Source organism: Musca domestica, unplaced genomic scaffold (assembly GCF_030504385.1).
Source record: "Musca domestica strain aabys unplaced genomic scaffold, Musca_domestica.polishedcontigs.V.1.1 60, whole genome shotgun sequence".
Taxonomy (NCBI): domain Eukaryota; kingdom Metazoa; phylum Arthropoda; class Insecta; order Diptera; family Muscidae; genus Musca; species Musca domestica.
The window spans coordinates 1935830-1954942 of record NW_026712364.1 but is presented as its reverse complement, the minus strand read 5'-3'; the positions used below and the strand labels follow the sequence as shown (position 1 = coordinate 1954942).

Sequence of the window (19113 nt, the reverse complement as noted above, 5' to 3'; positions counted from 1 at the left end):
CAACAAATTTAAATATATCTTGTTTAATAAAATACCACTTCATTTTCAATCAAGTCTTATAACAAGCCTTTGCCAAACTAAAACCCCCCTCTCCCATTCCCTGCCATTTTTGGTGGGGCTTATCAAAAGTACGTGATGGAAATTGAATTGATGTACAAAAAAGAGAATTAGAGAATAAAATATAAAAGTTTCAAATATAGAAAAAATTAATAAAAAAATGTGTTACAACAGCACAAGTGTCGATGAATAAAGTTAAGTGTTTGTGTACATGTGTGTGTAATGTTAATTATTGTTGTTTTTAATAATTTTAAATGAAAATTCCAGCAGATGACCTGCTGCAAATAAACAACAACAACAACATTTCGATTAATGTACCCCTTAGTGTCTCCCTCTCCACTAATCTCCCCTTATTCGGTCTCTTGAATAAATATCAAAAAGAATAAATTGCAAACAAAAAAAAAAAAAACTGTTTTGTCTACGAAAAACAAAGTAAAACAAAAAACGTCTACTATCTCTTTGTTGTTGTTTCTCTCGACATTTTGTGAGAGTACGCGGGCACTTCACAACGGAGAGGAGACCCCTAGAAGAGAAGAGAGGAATTGGTATACGTTTTGCTGTGTTGTGTTTAGTTTTGATAACAAACATTTGTTGTGTTCGGAAATTATTGTGGCCCCAACGACCTCTTCCTCCCTCTGGTACGCACACACATACCCCCTGTCTATCATTTTGTGAGAGATAATCACAACTTGTGCTTATTACCCTTACCCCATCCTCACTTAACTCCAGTTAAACGGTCCCACTCCGCCGCCACTCCCAATAAGAATTGAACAATTGTTGCTGCTGTCAAATCAAACTGTTGCAAAATAAAACAAAAATTGTGGCATTTATTTAAACATCATGATCATGGCTAATAATAGTTCCGGTTCAGGTGGTAGCTTGGCCTCTACTTTGGTTGGTGGTGTTGGTGGTGGTGCTGCTGCTGCTTGTCCGCCTGGTTTAGTTGGTGGTATACCTGGTGCTGGTGCCTCATCTGTTGCCGCTGCTTTAAACTCCACCAACAGTGATTTATGGAAAGAATGTGTCCTTTGGCTGCAACGTTGCAAAGTCTTACCACCCGATCATGTTGCCACCGAGGAAATTCGTTCATTGGCATTGACCTTACGCGATGGTGTTATGCTATGCAATTTGGTCATATTTTTAGATCCCAAATGTTTGGATCCCGGGGAAATGACAAAGAGACCTCAAATGGCACAGGTAAGTTTGTGTGTGTGTTAGTTTATTATTTTGGAATTATAATTCATGTTATATTTTACATAGGTTGTAGATTGTAAGGATTGTGGTACAGAAATGCAAAAATAGTCGAAAAAGGCAGAATTGGATATAGGAGAAGTGTCGTCAAAACTATACATTATTTTGACATCTTGGGTTGAAATGTCTCAAATCAAAATTTTTTCCAACCTGGTCAAAACAATAGACTATTAGGCTCTTGATGGGGAATGGCAATTTAGCAGTGGAAAAGTTGGTAAATCAGATTGATTTTATGGTAGTGAATACGACAAATCCATTAATGCCCTACATTTATGCCCTACAGCGAGCTCAAGGTTTATAGGTCAATTGCTGGAATTATTTGTGGTTGATGTAGCATCCTTACTGTTCCACTGACAAGTGAAACTAGGATTGAGTTGGAAACAATTTTGAACGCAAAAGTAAATCAATCATAAATTCTTACGATTTTAAAGAACTATTAGAGCTACAAATGTGGATATTTCTCAATAAAAATCAGGGCTAAACTTATCATAGACCAATCTGAAGATGTTTGACAATGAAGAAAAGCACGAAACCTGTTTTTGAGATTTGTAAAACAATGTTGCCCAGCAGATAATATCCAAAAAATCACATTCAAACAAATTACAAGCAGACAAATCTTTGTAGCCTGTTGAATCATAACCTTGTTAATTTATTTTTAATTTAAAGGACATCACTCCCATCTCCCCATTTCCCAGATTTACACACAAAAATTTATATGAAAACAAGAAAATTCTAGTTTGTTTATTTTCTGTGCGCAAAAATTTCCATGGAATTGGTTTGTTAACCTTGAGAAATGTCTTCAAACTTTGCGAACAGAACAAGAAAGTAAACATAATGATTTGAAAGCAAAAAGAGAAAATTTAAAATTGTTGATTGCATAAAGCAATTGTTGTGATGATTTCTCTTCTTTAATTATTTTTTCCATCACAAAGCAACTGGGATAATCCTGAAAATCTCATGGGAATTATAGAAAATGTTAATGAATGGATTAGAAACAAAATATTTCTTTGTTGTTTATGGATACGATAAATAATTGGGGTGTCAGTCTGAAAACACTTTCTGGGTGAATGACATAAATGCCCTTCTGTACACACCGAAGTCCAACATTGGAGGAGCACCTACAGTAACATCAAAATCTTGAACATTCATTTGGAAATTATGAAAAAGTGATATTTATTCTTTTTCTATATTTTATAAGCGCCTCCCAATTTGCCAAATTTAGGAGGGAAAGGAAGGAGGGTATTACTGAAAAATATAAAAAAAATCACGTTAAATACGTTTTTTTTCTATTCAAAAATATCGGCTTTATTTATTTTAAAGAAACTTTCCAAATGTAACTACAAATGCCATGGAAATATTTGCAAAGAAAATACGATTATCTTTTTATGTGTAAACCTTATAGGTGTTTTAAAGAAAGTAAATGTCCTTTGAATTGACAACAAAAATCCACAAGCTTAACTCTTACATTTCAGCATTTCTCAGCCGTGGGTGGATTTTTAGTTTCAGCTTGTAAATAAAAAAAAATAACAATACAATTTACAATTAAAATCAAAATACAGGGTGAGATAAAAAACTGCAACAAAGTCAAACGCCATCATTTTTACATTCTTTTTAAATTTTATTGAATGAAAACAAAAAATGTCGGAAATAGCATCAAATTTTAGGATATGTTTAGATTAGTTCGAATTGGTCACCTCTGGCACGAATTATGGCCTTCAGACGGTCAATGAAAATTGTCACCAAAATGCCTTTGTACGCTTGCAAACAATATATAACAATATATGAGCTGTCACTAAAATCTGTCGGACGAGCGGCTCGGTAATGACAGCAGTCTGAAGTTGGTTGCAGTTTTTTCATCTCACTCTGTATGTAATATGCAATATTATAAATTAGAATTTTTTCAAATTGATTTTTATCAATATTCAAACATAATACGGGATTTCCCTTCTTCTTTTTTAGTACAAATTTCAAAAGAATCAAATCATTCAATGCTTGTGATTAATAATCAGCGATGTCTTATCTTATGCATTTTATTCCGGGATTTTTTAATTGCATACACATAATGAAATGCGTAAACTTCGACATTGTATTTGGGTATTAAATAAAGCAGAACAGTATTACCATTCTGATCCTAATCTACGATAATGACACAGACGACATTTCATGAAGGTTCCAGAATTATGTTTCGGCCTATGTCTCTGGATTTAAAAATTATGCGCGCATGTGGAAGGTATTGTTAGACGCGTTTTTCCCGCTTTTTCTTGACATGAACAGGGTAGAGTTTTGAAAAAAAAATCAAGGCTTATCTATGTTTCGGCCTATATTTCAGGATCTAAAATTAAAAAGTATCAGTCGGGGGTGCCGACGATTATTTAAATATATTTTGATTTTTGTTATGACTAATATGATATATATCGACTTCTTCCTTCACTTTATGTGAGATATGTGATAATTTTTAGAAAATGTTAGAATGTGCGTGAGGTAGCAGATATAGTCTACTGAAGTATTTCATTTTTATACATCATCTAATACAGATAAAAATATTGACCTCTTGTGGGTGAGGTACCAGAAGGGGTTCGCAGATATATAACATCTTCACAACAGATCTTGTTTTAGCAAAAAGTTTGGATGTGTGGAATTTGAAGAGAGTTGGACTCTTATTTCGTTTTTTTGAGCGTTTTGTTTTTCAAAACATTTAACCCAATGTGGGGGACTTTCCAGAAGAAATGGTCCGATCTCTACCATCTTTATAAGAGATCTTGTATTTATGGAATAATTGAGAAGTACCAATTATGAATTGAATCGGATGTTAATTTCGCATTTTATGAGCTTCATGGATATTTAAAAATTTGAGCCTGTGTGGGGGAGGTACCAAACAGAGTGGGCCGATATATCAAATCTTCAGAGCATATCTTGTGTTTGTAGAAATAATGGGATGTGTGAAATATAAAAAGAACCTAATGCTTATTTCGGATTTTATAAACGTTTTGGTTATTCAAAACGTTGACCCTTTGTGGGGAAGGTACTGGAAGAAATAGTCCGATCTCTACCGTCTTTAGAGCAGATCCTGTGTTGATATAAATATTCAGATCTGCCAAGTCTAAATGAAATCCTATTTGAATTTCGCGTTTTATGAGCTTAATGGATATTCAAAATTTCGACCGTTTGTGGCGGAGGTACCAAAAGGAGTACACCGATATATTCCTAACACCAGATCTTGGGTTCATAAAAATATTGGGATGTGTGAAATTTTCAGACAATCGGATTCTTACATCACATTTTATAGGAGTTGTAATTATTGAAAATTGTGACTCATTGTGATGGAGTGGGCCGCTATTATCCATTTTCGCAACCTGTCTTAGCACTGACGCAAATATTAGGATTTGCAAAACTGGAGCGAAATCGGATTATCGTTTCTCTTTCTGTGCAGGATAATATATTTTTGGAAAATTTCGACCTTTTGTGTGGGACGTACTAGAAGGAGTGGACCGATATTGCCCATCTCCGAACTCTTTCTAAGTTTGACAAAAATATTACTATGTACCAAGTTTGGACCAAATCTAGGCACGTTTGGGAGAGAATTTCCGTTTTTTTTAAATTCTGTTTTTCAAAGACCAACAATGCTTTCTTTCACCATTTATAGCCTGAATATGATGACTGACTAACCGACTGGCTTATGACTTAATTAGAATCAATCTCACTTTTCTTTTTTTTCTTCTTCTCATTAACTCTATCTTCATTTAAATTTATGATCTCTTCTTAAAATTGGTTTTAATTATGTGCATTGTTTTTGTTGTTGCTGCTACTGTTGATGGAATGCTCGTTGGCAATTACCCGGCCTCCTCCACCCAGGTTAAGGTTAAACAAAAATTGTTTACAATTACGACGAAGATGAAGACGACACCACCTTGTCATGTTTTAATGGAATTGCCAAACGGGGGGAGCAGGCGAAGCAGAATAGCTGAGCTCTGGTACGCTGGCTGGCAGTAACATCTCATTTGTTTTTGCTGACTTGCTTGCTTACATTTGTTTGTATGTTTGCGTTTCTAATGTGTCAGGAAAAAAGCGATTGCCACATCTTGGCAGATGTTGGGATGGGTGGGTGCTTAGGTGGCTGGCTGGTTGGCTGATTGTGTTCATCTTGCCATTTTTATCCTGTGAAAAGTGTCAAGCAGCTCCCTTATGGTTTTCTCCCTAATTCCCTCTCTCTCTCTCTCTCTCTTCCCCTCTCTCGCTCTCGTTAATTTATTTTTTCTGTTTTGTTTCTCGAATGTTTGGTGTTTTTTTCTTTCGATTTTCAAGAGGATGGTGGAAGACGATCTAATTCACTTTGTGTGGTTGCTTGTGGGTGGGGAATGCCATGGCTGCTGAAGTTCCTGAATATGATGACATTGCTGCTGCCACAACGAAGATGCCTTCCTGTCTGTCCGTCAGCCTATTCCTCTGCTTGAGTTTGTTTATATATGTTTTTCTTAATTTGTAAATATTTTATTTGCACTCATCGTTATTTGTTTGTTGGCGTTGTTATTGTTATTTTTGTAGGGGAAGGGGGGAAATGGATAACATTCCGCACACAGCTGTTGCTTTTTTTCCCGATATTTTTTTATTTTGAAACAAAAACAAACAATTGATGGCATTTGCCTTGAATCAAGGTGTCCTTTTGCAAGCGATGCGTACCATTTTCCCCCGAACTTCAATGTTGATGGATATGGCAATTATGTTATTTTTAGCTTTTTGTTTTTGATGTGTCCTTCGGCAGCGTGAAATGAATTCAATCTAATGTAATTTTCATGGTTAGCCGATTAGTTAGCTGGAGGTAACAATTCGCTTGAAAGCAAAAAATAAAACACAATATGTATTGTATCTTTGTGAAAATTTATTTTGAAACATTTATTCGGACTAGCTATGTCGTCAATGTATATTTCCAGAATACAATTATACGGAAATTTCCTTGGGCAGGAAATGTCCCGAAATAAAATGAAGGTTAACTGTCGAATAAAAAAAACAAACATTTCTAAACAATCCTAACAACACAAGAATAGTTTTGATAAGCTTTGGTGTTCCTTGAAAAACAAAACTTCGAGAAAAAAAATGGATACACCAATTTGTCCTTAAAAATCGATTAATAAAATCCAGATCCTTGCAAAAAATTAATTTGAATTAAAGCTAAACGTATTAGTAGGTTTTGCCGAGAGATGTACAGGGTGACATAAAAAAACTGCAGCAAAGTCAAACGCCATAATTTTTATTTTTTTTAAATTTTATTGAGTGAATGCAAAAAGTGTCGGAATTAGCCACAAATTTCAGAATAAGTTTAGATTTGTTTGAATTGCCACCTTTGGCACGAATTATGGCCTTCAAACGGTCAATGCAACCATCACACGCTGCCCGAATGTTGGTCTGTGGTATTTTGGCCCATTCCCGGCAAAGCGCTTGCTTGAGGTGATCGACAATTCAGTATTTTTTAGTGCCAACCTTGCTTTCCAAAATACTTCAGACACAATAGTCCAACGGATTGGTATCCGGAGATTTTGGTGGCCATTGTGCGCTGAAAATTAAGCGAGGAACCCCATTTTGTAACCATTCTTGGGTGGCGCGTGCTGAGTTCTCTTGGAATGTCCAAGATCTGCGGCCAAAATATTTGCGTGTCGAAGGCTTCAATACACCCTCCAAAATATTTTCGCGATAATATTCGGCATTTATTCTGATGCCACGGTCGATTAATACGAGCGGAGAGATTGAACATTGGCTGTTATGGCGGCCCACACCCACATCACCATGGCCGGCTCTTGAATTCTGGTGGCCAACTGAAGGTGCACATTTTCAGCTGACCTCTTTGGCAGATAAACACAATCATTTTGTTTGTTTACAAACTGCTGGACAATGAATGTTTTCTCATAGTATAAAACTAAAATCGGCATTTCACCACTTTCGGCCAAGCGAAGCAACACTTTAGCTCTTTTGAGTCTATTTTCTTTCTGTTGCGGTGTAAGTTCTTGCACTTTTTGGAATTTCAATGGCTTTACCCCGAACTATTTTTTTTTAAATTCAATATTTGCCGAATGGAATATTGCGATATGTTCAGCTCACAAGCCATTTTTCGGCCACTGAGACGCGGGTTTCGATCAAGTCACTTCTTTACTTTTCGAACCATTTCTGCTGATGTTGCTGTTTTTTTTCGGCCACTTCCTTGGCGTCGGGCTACGCTACGGTAAAGAGCGATGGTACGAGACACAGAAGATAACCGAAGGATTGGGCCGATAACGTCCATCTTCACACCAGATCTTGTGTCGGATCACTACTTCACATTTTATGAGAAATACACTTATTCAAGAATTTTGACCGTTTTGCAGGATGTACCAGAAGGAGAGTGGTCCAATCTTGGTCCATCTTTACGCCAGACCTTGTTTTGGTAGAAATATTGGGATTGGAAAAATCCACTTTTAAAAGTGTGATAATCTGCAAAGAATTATCCTTAAAAAAGTTTATTACTCAATAGTCCAAGAAGAAATATTCGTAAGAAATTTACATTTTTGGTCCGATGTTTGCGTTTATTAGTCTGATTGTCCTTTAAGAAATGTTTTTAAAAAAATCATTTTCGGTTGGCCCGTTTGTCTTCGAAAAAATATTCTTAAAAAAATCAACGTTCATTGGTTCTGCGGTCTTTGAAGAAATATTCCATATTTTTGGTCTGGCAATCTTTGAAGAAATATTCTTAATTCTCATTAGTCCCTGAAGAAATATTCCTGAAAAAAATTAAAAAAACTAAAAAGTAAGTTTATTGAGTCAACAGTCCTTGCAGTAATATTCTTGCTAGCATGAGAATGCTTAAAGAAATATTATTAGATAACTATTTTTAAAAAATCATTGTTTATTGATAGAACACTTCTTAAAAGAAATCTTCAAAAAACTCCGCGAATATTGCTCAGATAGTCCTTGAAGAAACATTTATAGAAAATCCACGTTTTAGCTCTGATATTCCTTAAAAAACCTAAGATTCCTTAAAAAACCTAAGATTTTATCTGATAGTCCTCAAAAAATATCCACGTTTGCAGCTCTGATAGCCCTTGAAGAAATATTTTTAAAAAATCCACGTTTGCTTATTCCGCATTTTATGAGGATATTGGTTATTCAAAATTTTAACCTCTTTGTGGGGAAGGTACCAGAAAGAGTGGGCCGGTATCAATTATCTTCTCACCAAATCTTGTATTGAAAGAAATATTGGAATGTGTAAAATCGCATGCTAATTTCGCTAAATTTTGAGAGTTATAATTATTAAAAAAATGTTAACCCGTTGTGGGGAAGGTACCAGAAGGAGTGGTCCTATATATTCCATATTCACACCTAATCTTGTGTTGATTGAAATATTGAGATGTGCCTTGTATAAAAGTAGTCGGATACTTATTTAGCATATATTTAAACTTTTCACCCCTTTGTGGGGGAGATATCAGAAGCAGTTGTCCGTTATATTCTATTTTCATACCTAATATTGTATTTATAGAAGTATTGAGATAAGCCAAGTATGAAAGTCATCGGATGCTTATTTAAAATTTTTTGATAATTATAATTGCTTAAAAATTTTGATCCCTTTGGAGGACGGTACCAGAAGGAGTGATCCGTTTTGCGCCAGATTTTTATACCAGATTTTGTGTTTGTAGAAATATTGAGATCTGCGACATTTGAAGACAATCCGACTCTTATTCCACATTTTATGAGAGTTGTAATTATAGACAGACTGACACTAGTCAGAGGGCGGACGGACGGACTCTATTCGAATAACTCCAAATCTCCTGAAACGGAATTGGTCCAAGAGATTTAAGGTCTAAAACCGTTATTTCGATTATACACTTTTGGGCCGGATCAAATGATAGTAGCTGCATGGGTGAGGGTAAATAATACAGGTTTTTAAGTCTGACAGTCCTTAAAATTTTTTCTTAAAAAACTCTTAGTCTGAGAAGTATCCTCATAAATGTGGGTCTGATAGTCCTTCCAAAAAATTTTGTTCAAAATCCACGTTTAAAAGTCTGAAAGTCCTCAAAGAAATATCCTTAAAAAAGTTTATTACTCAAAATTTTCGTTTTTGGTCTGACCTTTGCGTTTATTAGTCTGATTGTCCTTAATATTCTTAAAAAATCAACGTTCATTGGTCTTAGAGTCCTTGAAGAAATATTTCATATTTTTGGTCCGGCAATCTTTGAAGAAATATTCTTAATTCTCATTAGTACTTGAAGAAATATTCCTGAAAAAAAACTAAGTTTATTCAGTAAATAGTCCTTGCAGTAATATTCTTAAAAGATCCACGTTTATTGGCCCAAGAGTCCTTGAAAAAATATCCTTAACAAACCCAACCTTTATTGATCTGAGTTTATTGGTCTGAATGTTCTTGAAGAAATAATCCACAGATTGTCATTTATAGAAAATTTAGAAATTTAGCTCCAATATTCCTTAAAATAAAAACCCTAAAATGCCCAAATTTTTTGATCTGATCGTCCTTGAATAAATGTTCTTAAAAGTCCAAATTAATGGTCTAATAGTCCTCTTAAAAAATCAACGTTTTTTTGTCTAATAGTCCTCGAAGATAGTTCTTGAAGAAATATTCTTTAAGATTCCACGTTTGTAGCTAGGATAGCCCTTGAAGAAATATTCTGATATTCTGAAATATTCTTAAAAAAATCAACGTTCATTGGTTCTACGGCCCTTGAAGAAATATTCCATATTTTTGGTCTGGCAATACTTGAACAAATATTTTTAATTCTCATTAATATTAATATTCTTAAAGATCCACGTTTATTGGTCCAAAAGTCTTTGAAGAAATATCCTTAATAAAACTAACCTTTATCCGTCTGATAGTCCGCCAGGAAATATTATTCAAAAGAAGTTTATCGGTCCAAAAGTTCTTAAAGTAACAATCCACATTTGCTGGTATGAGAATCCTTGAAGACATATTATTGAAAACTCCACTTTTATTAGTCTGATAGTGCTTTCAGAAATATTTTTGAAAAATCCTTTTTTTGGTCCTTTAGTCATTTAAGAAATATTCTTGAAGATTTTTTTTTGTTAGTCTGATGGTCCCCGTGGAAATATTCTTAAAAAATCAACGTTTATGGTCTTATAGTCCTTGAAGAAAAATTCCTGAAAAAAAAAACAAGTTTATTGATTTAATAGAAATATAATATTCTTATTGGTCCAAAAGTCCTTGAAGAAATTTCCTAATAAAACCAATATTTATTGGTCTGATAGTCCGTCAAGAAATATTATTAAAACAAGTTTATTGGTCCAAACGTCCTTGAAGAAATAATCCACATTTCCTGATATGAGAATCCTTGGAGAAATATTAAAAAATCCACGTTTCTTAATCTGATTGTACTTCAGAAAATATTTTTAAAATAACCACACTCATTGTCCTTGAAGAGATTGGCTTCAGGCATTTTTGCGAATTATCCTGTATTTCTTGGAAATAATTCAATAATTTTTTGGGAGAATTTGTTTCCCTCTTCCCCTCAATTTTTTTTGTTTTCCCCACAAACTTTCGGTCTCAAGTCCCTTTTCCACTTAACTTTTCAGTAATTAAATGTCAAAATTTAAGTAATTTGTAATGAGTGAATTGGAAGCGCGACCTCTTTCCCATTGTTTTTTCTTTTTTCTTTTGTTTGTATTTTGGGCAAGTGTTTACATTGTTACACACACACACACAAACACACGAAAAGTTTACAAATTTATGCGCGTGTCATGATAACATTTGCCATGCAATTGTAGCCCAAGGATACGACAAACAAAAGCACAGCACAGGGACAGGGACATTGGTGAAATTGTTGGGTTTGAGTGAAGGCCATACACATGGAGAGAGAGCAAGACGGAGGAGGTGATAGATTAAATGGGTCTCCTGTGAACGCCAAATTTACCAAAAACGAAAACATGTAACTTATTGAACATGTACATTTGATATCGAATGATAATGGGTGATAAAAAAAACGAACAACTTGACGCGAAAGTCTGCACATGCCAGTATCAAGGTCAAATCGGAGAAAAAAGTTAATAAATTGGAAATGGTGGTGGTGGTGGCTAATGGGATATTTTTCGGAGGACTATCAGAGGAATATATTTGAATGATTTGAGAATATTTTACCAAGGACTACCAGAGCTTTAAAAGTATGGAACTATAAACAAGAATTTTTGAAGAATATGTTTTTCTGTCGTTTCGGGAAATCTAGATCAATAAAGTGAATTTTTCAGGATTTTTAAAGAATATTTCTTCAAGGAATATCAGAGCTACAAACGTGCATTTTTAAAGAATATTTCTTAAAAGAATATCAGAGCTACAAACGTGCATTTTTAAAGAATATTTCTTCAAGTACTATCAGAGCTACAAAAGTGCATTTTTAAAGAATATTTCTTCAAGGACTATCGGAACTACAAACTTGGATTTTTAAAGAATTTTTCTTCAAGGTCTATAAGAGCTGCAAACGTGGATTTTTAAAGAACATTTCTTCAAGTACTATCAGAGCTACAAACGTGGATTTTTAAAGAATATTTCTTTAAAGACTATCAGAGCTATACGCGTGGATTTTTAAAAAATATTTTTTCAAGAACTTTCAGATTTACAAAAGTGGGTTTTTAAAGAACATTTTTTCAAGGTCTATCAGAGCTACAAACGTGAATTTTTAAAGAATATTTATTCAAGGACTATCAGAGCTACAAACGTGGATTTTTAAAGAATATTTCTTCAAGGACTATCAGAGCTACAAACGTCGATTTTTAAAGAAAATTTCTTGAAGGACTATCGGAGCTATAGAAGTGGATTTTTAAAGAATATTTCTTCAAGGACTACCAGAGCTACAAACGTGGATTTTTAAAGAATATTTCTTCAAGGACTACCAGAGCTACAAACGTGGATTTTTAAAGAATATTTCTTCAAGGACTACCAGAGCTACAAACGTGGATTTTTAAAGAATATTTATTCAAGGACTATCAGAGCTACGAACGTGGATTTTTAACGAATATTTTTTCAAGAACTTTCAGTCTTACAAAAGTGGGGTTTTAAAGAATATTTCTTCAAGGACTATCAGAGCTATAAACGTGGATTTTTAAATAATATTTCTTCAAGGACTGTCAGAGCTACAAGCGTGGATTTTTAAAGAATATTTATTCAAGGACTATCAGAGCTACAAACGTGGATTTTTAAAGAATATTTCTTTAAGGACTATCAGAGCTACAAACGTGGATTTTTAAAGAATATATCTTCAAGGACAAACATAGCTACAAACGTGGATTTTTAAAGAATATTTATTCAAGGACTATCAGAGCTACAAACGTGGATTTTTAAAGAATATTTCTTTAAGGACTATCAGAGCTACAAACGTGGATTTTTAAAGAATATTTCTTCAGAGTCAGAGCTACAAACGTGCCAGAACATTTCTTCAAGGCCTATCAGAGCTACAAACGCGGATTTTTAAAGAATATTTCTTCGAGGACTATCAAAGCTTCAATCGCCGAATTTTAAAGAATATTTCTTCAGGGACTATCAGAGCTACAAACTTGGATTTTTAAAGAATATTTCTTCAGGGACTATCAGAGCTACAAACTTGGATTTTTAATGAATATTTTATCAAGGACTACCAGAGCTACAAACGTGGATTTTTAAAGAATATTTATTCAAGGACTATCAGAGCTACGAACGTGGATTTTTAACGAATATTTTTTCAAGAACTTTCAGTCTTACAAAAGTGGGGTTTTAAAGAATATTTCTTCAAGGACTATCAGAGCTATAAACGTGGATTTTTAAATAATATTTCTTCAAGGGCTTTCAGAGCTACAAACGTGGTTTTTTGAAGAATATTTTTTCAAGGACTATCAGAGCTATACGCGTGGATTTTTAAAAAATATTTTTTCAAGCACTTTCATATTTACAAAAGTGGGTTTTTAAAGAAAATTTTTTCAAGGTCTATCAGAGCTACAAATGTGAATTTTTTAAAGAATATTCCTTCAAGCACTGTCAGAGCTACAAACGTGGTTTTGTAAAGAATATTTCTTCAAGGACTATCAGAGCTAAAAACGTGGTTTTTAAAGAATATTATTTCGAGAACAATCAAAGCTAAAAACGTTTTTAAAAAATATCTCTTCAAGGACTATCAGAGATTTTTCCAGAATATTTCTTCAAGGACTAACAAAGCTACAAAAGTGGACTTTTAAAGAATATTTCTTCAAGGACTATCAGAGCTAAAAACGTGGATTTTTAGAGAATATTTCTTCAAGGAATATCAGAGCTACAAACGTCGATTTTTAAAGAATATTTCTTCAAGGACTATCGGAGCTACAAACGTGGATTTTTAAAGAATATTTATTCAAGGACTGTCAGAGCTACAAACGGGGATTTTTAAAGAATATTTCTTCAAGGACTGCCAGAGCAACAAAAGTGAAATTTTAAAGAATTTGTTTCCAAAGACTATCAGAGCTACAAACGTGGATTTTTAAAAAATATTTCTTCAAGGACTGTCAGAGCTACAAACGTGGATTTTTAAAAAATGTTTCTTCAAGGACTGTCAGAGCTACAAACGTGGATTTTTAAAGAATATTTCTTCAAGGACGGTCAGAGCTACAAACGTGGATTTTTAAAGAATATTTCTTCAAGGACTATCAGAGTTATAAACGTGGATTTTTAAAGAATATTTCTTCAAGGACTGTCAGAGCTACAAACGAGGATTTTTAAAGAATATTTCTTCAAGGACTATCAGAGCTATAAACGTGAATTTTTAAAGAACATTTCTTCAAGGACTGTCAGAGCTACAAACGTAGATTTTTAAAGAATATTTCTTCAAGGACTATCAGAGCTATAAACGTGAATTTTTAAAGAACATTTCTTCAAGGACTGTCAGAGCTACAAACGTAGATTTTTAAAGAATATTTCTTCAAGGACTATCAGAGCTACAAACGTGGTTTTTAAAGAATATTATTTAGAGAACTATCAGAGCTAAAAACGTGGATTTTTAAAGAATATTTATTCAAGGACTATCAGAGCTACAAACGGGGATTTTTAAAGAATATTTCTTCAAGGACTGCCAGAGCAACAAACGTGGATTTAAAAGAATATTTCTTCAAGGACTATCAGAGCTACAAACGTGGATTTTTAAAGAATATTTCTTCAAGGACTATCAGAGCTACAAGCGTGGATTTTTAAAGAATATATATTTAAGGACTATCAGAGCTACAAACGAGGATTTTTAAAGAATGTTTCTTAAAGGACAATCAGAGCTACAAACGTGGATTTAAAAGAATATTTCTTCAAGGACTACGAACGTGGATTTTTAAAGAATGTTTCTTCAAGGACTATCAGAGCTACAAACGTGGATTTTTAAAGAATATTTCTTCAAGGACTACGAACGTGGATTTTTAAAGAATGTTTCTTCAAGGACTATCAGAGCTACAAACGTGGATTTTAAATAATATTTCTTCAAGGACTACCATAGCTACAAACGTGTATTTTTAAACAATATTTCTTCAAGGGCTATCAGAGCTACAAAAGTGGATTTTTAACGAATATTTATTCAAGGACTATCAGAGCTACAAGCGTGGATTTTTAAAGAATATATATTTAAGGACTATCAGAGCTACAAACGAGGATTTTTAAACAATGTTTCTTAAAGGACAATCAGAGCTACAAACGTGGATTTTTAAAGAATATCAGAGCTACAAACGTGAATGTTTAAAGAATATTTCTTCAAGGTCTATCAGAGCTACAAACGTGAATTTTTAAAGAATATTTCTTCAAGGACTATCAGAGCTACAAACGTGGATTTTTAAAGAATATTTCTTCAAGGACTATCAGAGCTATAAACGTGGATTTTTAAAGAATATATCTTAAATGAATGTCAGAGCTACAAACTTGGATTTTAAAAAAAATTCTTTAAGGACTATCAGAGCTGCAAATGTGGATTTTAAGAACAATTTTTTTCAAGGACTATCAGAGCAACAGACGGTGATTTTTAAAGACATTTTTTTTTCAAGGACTATCAGAGCAACAGACGGTGATTTTTAAAGACATTTTTTTTTTTTTCAAGGAGCAAAAACGTGGATTTTTAAAGATTTTTTCCCAAGGACGGTTCCAAACCCTAGGTCTCTTTGGACCATCTTCGTTTCAGTACATTTGGAGTCGATTCAAGGTTGTCCGTACGTTTGTCAGTCTGTTGTGCTGGTGCTTATGATATCTCTTTAAGTTCGTTTTGGTCCAAATTTGGTACATCGTAATATTATTATCAAACTTAGAACGAGTTCGGAGTTGAGCAATGTCGGTCCACTGCTTCCGGTACCTCTCCTACAAAATGTTCACATAAAATAATTAAATAAATTAACCTAGAGCGCATCATCAAATTTTGTGCAAACTTTGGAAATCCGAATATTTGTATCATCATTAATTGAGGTCTAAAAATGAATAATAATAATAATTTAACAAAAAATAGCAAAAGCCGATATATCCAATTATTCGGACAAAAATTAAATTTTTATAGTTTTGCAATTCAGCATTTTTTTGTATGAATATCCGAAAATCGAAGTATTAGAAACCATTTTGAAAATTAAGGCACATTTAGTTTGAAACTATTCCTCAAGATTTTTCATTGGTCTCCAATCTGTTTTTTCAATTAAACTCCACGTAAACCAGCCTAACATGCATGTGGTTGGTGTCTTTGCTCCAACAAGTTGACATATTTTCTTCACTGGGTAGGTAGGTAACTGTTCATGGAAGGCTATTCACCGGAATGATTTCAGATTCACCAATTAATTTCAGTATGCAAAATTTTGTTTTTTTTTTTTAACAAATTGTTATGACGTCTCTTTCAAAAAGAAAATTTGAAAAATCAAAATATAAAATTGAGCTTGTGCCATTGATGAGTTGTTGTTGCTGCATTCAACTTTGCATGGTTCGCAATAAATTCTCGTGTGTATTTTTTCCTGTTTTGCATAGCCAGCACATTTTGTGCCACAGAATATTTTTGTAGCACACATTTGTGGTGTTAACAAATTTGAGAAGGATGGACGGGCACGGACAGACATGCCAGACAGAAGTCAGGTTAGCAATAACATCAACAAAACAACAACAACAATACGACAACAATCGGATGTTATAAAAATACATGACGCGAACATTATTTCAGCTTGAATAATTTGTTTTTCCCAAATTGTTTTGGAATATTTGTTTCCAGCAATTTACTGGCATTACGATAGACAAAATTCAAATGGTGGACCATTATTTTTTTTTTTTGGAATATAGAATTTGAATAAAATTATAATTTCTTGGAAATTTTAAATATGCAACTTACAAAAAGTTAATGTCTCTAACGTCCATCATATAATGGAAACTTTAAAAAAACCAAACTAATTTAAATTCTGTGCGTGGAGATAAAAGCTATTTCAAATATACATCAGGATCAAGAAAGAATACGCATATACTTGTAGAAATGTTGAAGAAAATCCGTTTTAAATAATACTTTGTTTCAAAATTTCAATTTTCGAAAAAACAATATTTCGGGTTATATTTTAGGCAAACCTCCGAAAGACTCCCTCGAATTCGAGCAGGGAAAAGGAAAAAAAACAAACAAACTACATTTTTCGATGTCGCTCGAACCGGAGGTGAGCAAGTTTTGCTCGTTTTTGTGTGGGAGACAAATACGATCGATAGTTGGAAAATTTTCTAGCAATTGTCCGCTACTCAGTAAAAGTTGGCCCTAAAATAATAGATTCATTCCAAAAGTTCGTGTTAGAACTTGTTAGAACAATTTGTCAAGTTTGACAAACAAATTTAATCAAAACTTCATGCATCGTACTAAATTTTCATACTTTTGAGGTATTATACAGGGTGAGATAAAAAACTGCAACAAAGTCAAACGCCATAATTTTTATTTTTTTTTTTAATTTTATTGAATGAAAACAAAAAATGTCGGGAATAGCATCAAATTTTAGAATAAGTTTAGATATGTTCGAAATTGTCGCCTTTGGCAAGAATTATGGCCTTCAAATGGCCAATGAAACCGTCACACGCTGCTCGAATGTTGCTCTGTGGTATTTTCGTCGATTCCCGGCGAAGCGCTTGCTTGAGGTGATCGACACTTTGGTATTTTTTAGTGCCAACCTTGCTTTCCAAAATACTCCAGACACAATAGTCCAACGGATTGGTATCCGGAGATTTTGGTGGCCATTGTGCGCTGGAAATGAAGCGAGGAAGCTCATTTTTTAACCATTCTTGGGTGGCGTGTGCTGAGTGCGATGGTGCGATGGAATTTCCAAGGTCTGCGGCCAAAATGTTTGCATGCCCAAGACTTTAATACACCCTCCAGAATATTTTCTCGATAATTTTCGGCATTTATTCTGATGCCACGGTCGATTAATACGAGCGGAGAGCGACCATCGGCTATTATGGCGGCCCACACCATCACCATGACCGGCGCTTGAGTTCTGGTGGCCAACCGAAGATGCAAATTTTCAGCTGACCTCTTTGGCAAGTAAACACGATAATTTTGTTTGTTTACAAACTGCGGGACAACGAATGTTTTCTCACCGGAGAAAACCAAATCCGGCAGTTCACCACTTTCGGCCAAGCGAAACAACTCTTTAGCTCTTTTGAGTCTATTTTCTTTCTGTTGCGGTGTAAGTGCTTGCGCTTTTTGGAATTACAATGCCTTTACCCCGAGTTCATTTTTCAATATTTGCGGAATGGAATATTGCGATATGTTCAGCTCACGAGCCATTTTTCGGCAACTGCGACGCGGGTTTCGATCAAGTCGCTTCTTTACTTTTCTAACCATTTCTGCTCATGTTGCTGTTTTCTTCCGTTCCCTTCCTTGACGTCAGGCTACGCTACCAGAATCACGGTGACGAGCGATGGTACGAGACACAAAAGATTTATTCACATTTAAATGCTGGACTGCTCTAACGATAGCCACTTGTGGTTTCCAGCCAAATATATAGAAATCACATTATCACGCTTGAATTCCGTCACGAATATTTTTTTTCTGGAAAATTCTCACCGAAATGCTTTTGTACGCTCGTAAACAATATAATAAGCTGTCACTGGAATAACAGCTGTCGGATGAGTGGCTTTGAAATGACAGCAATCTGAAGTTGGTTGCAGTTTTTTTCATCTCACCCTGCATAGTACACATTTACGAAATCACCTCCATATGCCCAGGCTACACATGAACATCGACCCTAATAATAAATTTTAGATTTGAAGCACTATTTATTCACCCAATACCAAATTGTACCAAATATAGTACCATTTAGTACTTTTCATGCATTTTTAGTACACATCTTTGAAACCACCTTTCTATGGCAAACCTACCACCAACAGGGACCTCAATACAAAATTTTAATGTTTCGGCTTCATCGGTGAATCGAAACTAGTCTTTTTCATTTTTTTAAGCTTACGTTCCAACCTTGATTCTCATACCAAATTTCTAGTTTTTAGCTCTATCCGTTCACATAATACCAAATGATACCATTTTAGTGATTTAGTATCATTTTAGAGCTTTTCGCAAACTTAAAGTTCGAATTTGCAAAAACTCTTTGGTACATTTATCCTGCACTGCATCAGTAACTCTCATTCCTTTTTTCCAATGCAGAGTATTAAATTTTTAGTACATTTTAGTACTTTTCGTACCCTTTCGGTACGAATTTCAAACAATACAACATTATCACACTCCTACACACCAAGATTGACCCTTGGGCAAAATTTTAAGCTTCTAGCTTCAGCCGATTCGTCTGGTCGTCATTCTGTCATTCTACTCTTTTAAATATAGGTATAGATTTGGAGTTTAG

The 19113-nt window shown here is 34.2% G+C and overlaps 1 protein-coding gene across 3 annotated transcripts in view; it reads left to right on the top strand.

Moving 5' to 3' along the window:
- LOC101896721 (protein vav) overlaps nt 1–19113 on the top strand; it is a 147371-nt gene that overhangs the window by 481 nt on the left and 127777 nt on the right. The window contains exon 2 of one of the 3 annotated variants that reach the window (XM_059129404.1): nt 929–1254. In XM_059129404.1, coding sequence (XP_058985387.1) covers nt 1174–1254 — 81 coding nt within the window. In that variant the 5' untranslated portion in view covers nt 929–1173. Of the gene's footprint in view, nt 1–324; nt 1255–19113 lie in introns of all 3 variants that reach the window. The other 2 variants (XM_059129403.1, XM_059129402.1) reach the window with 2 other exon arrangements.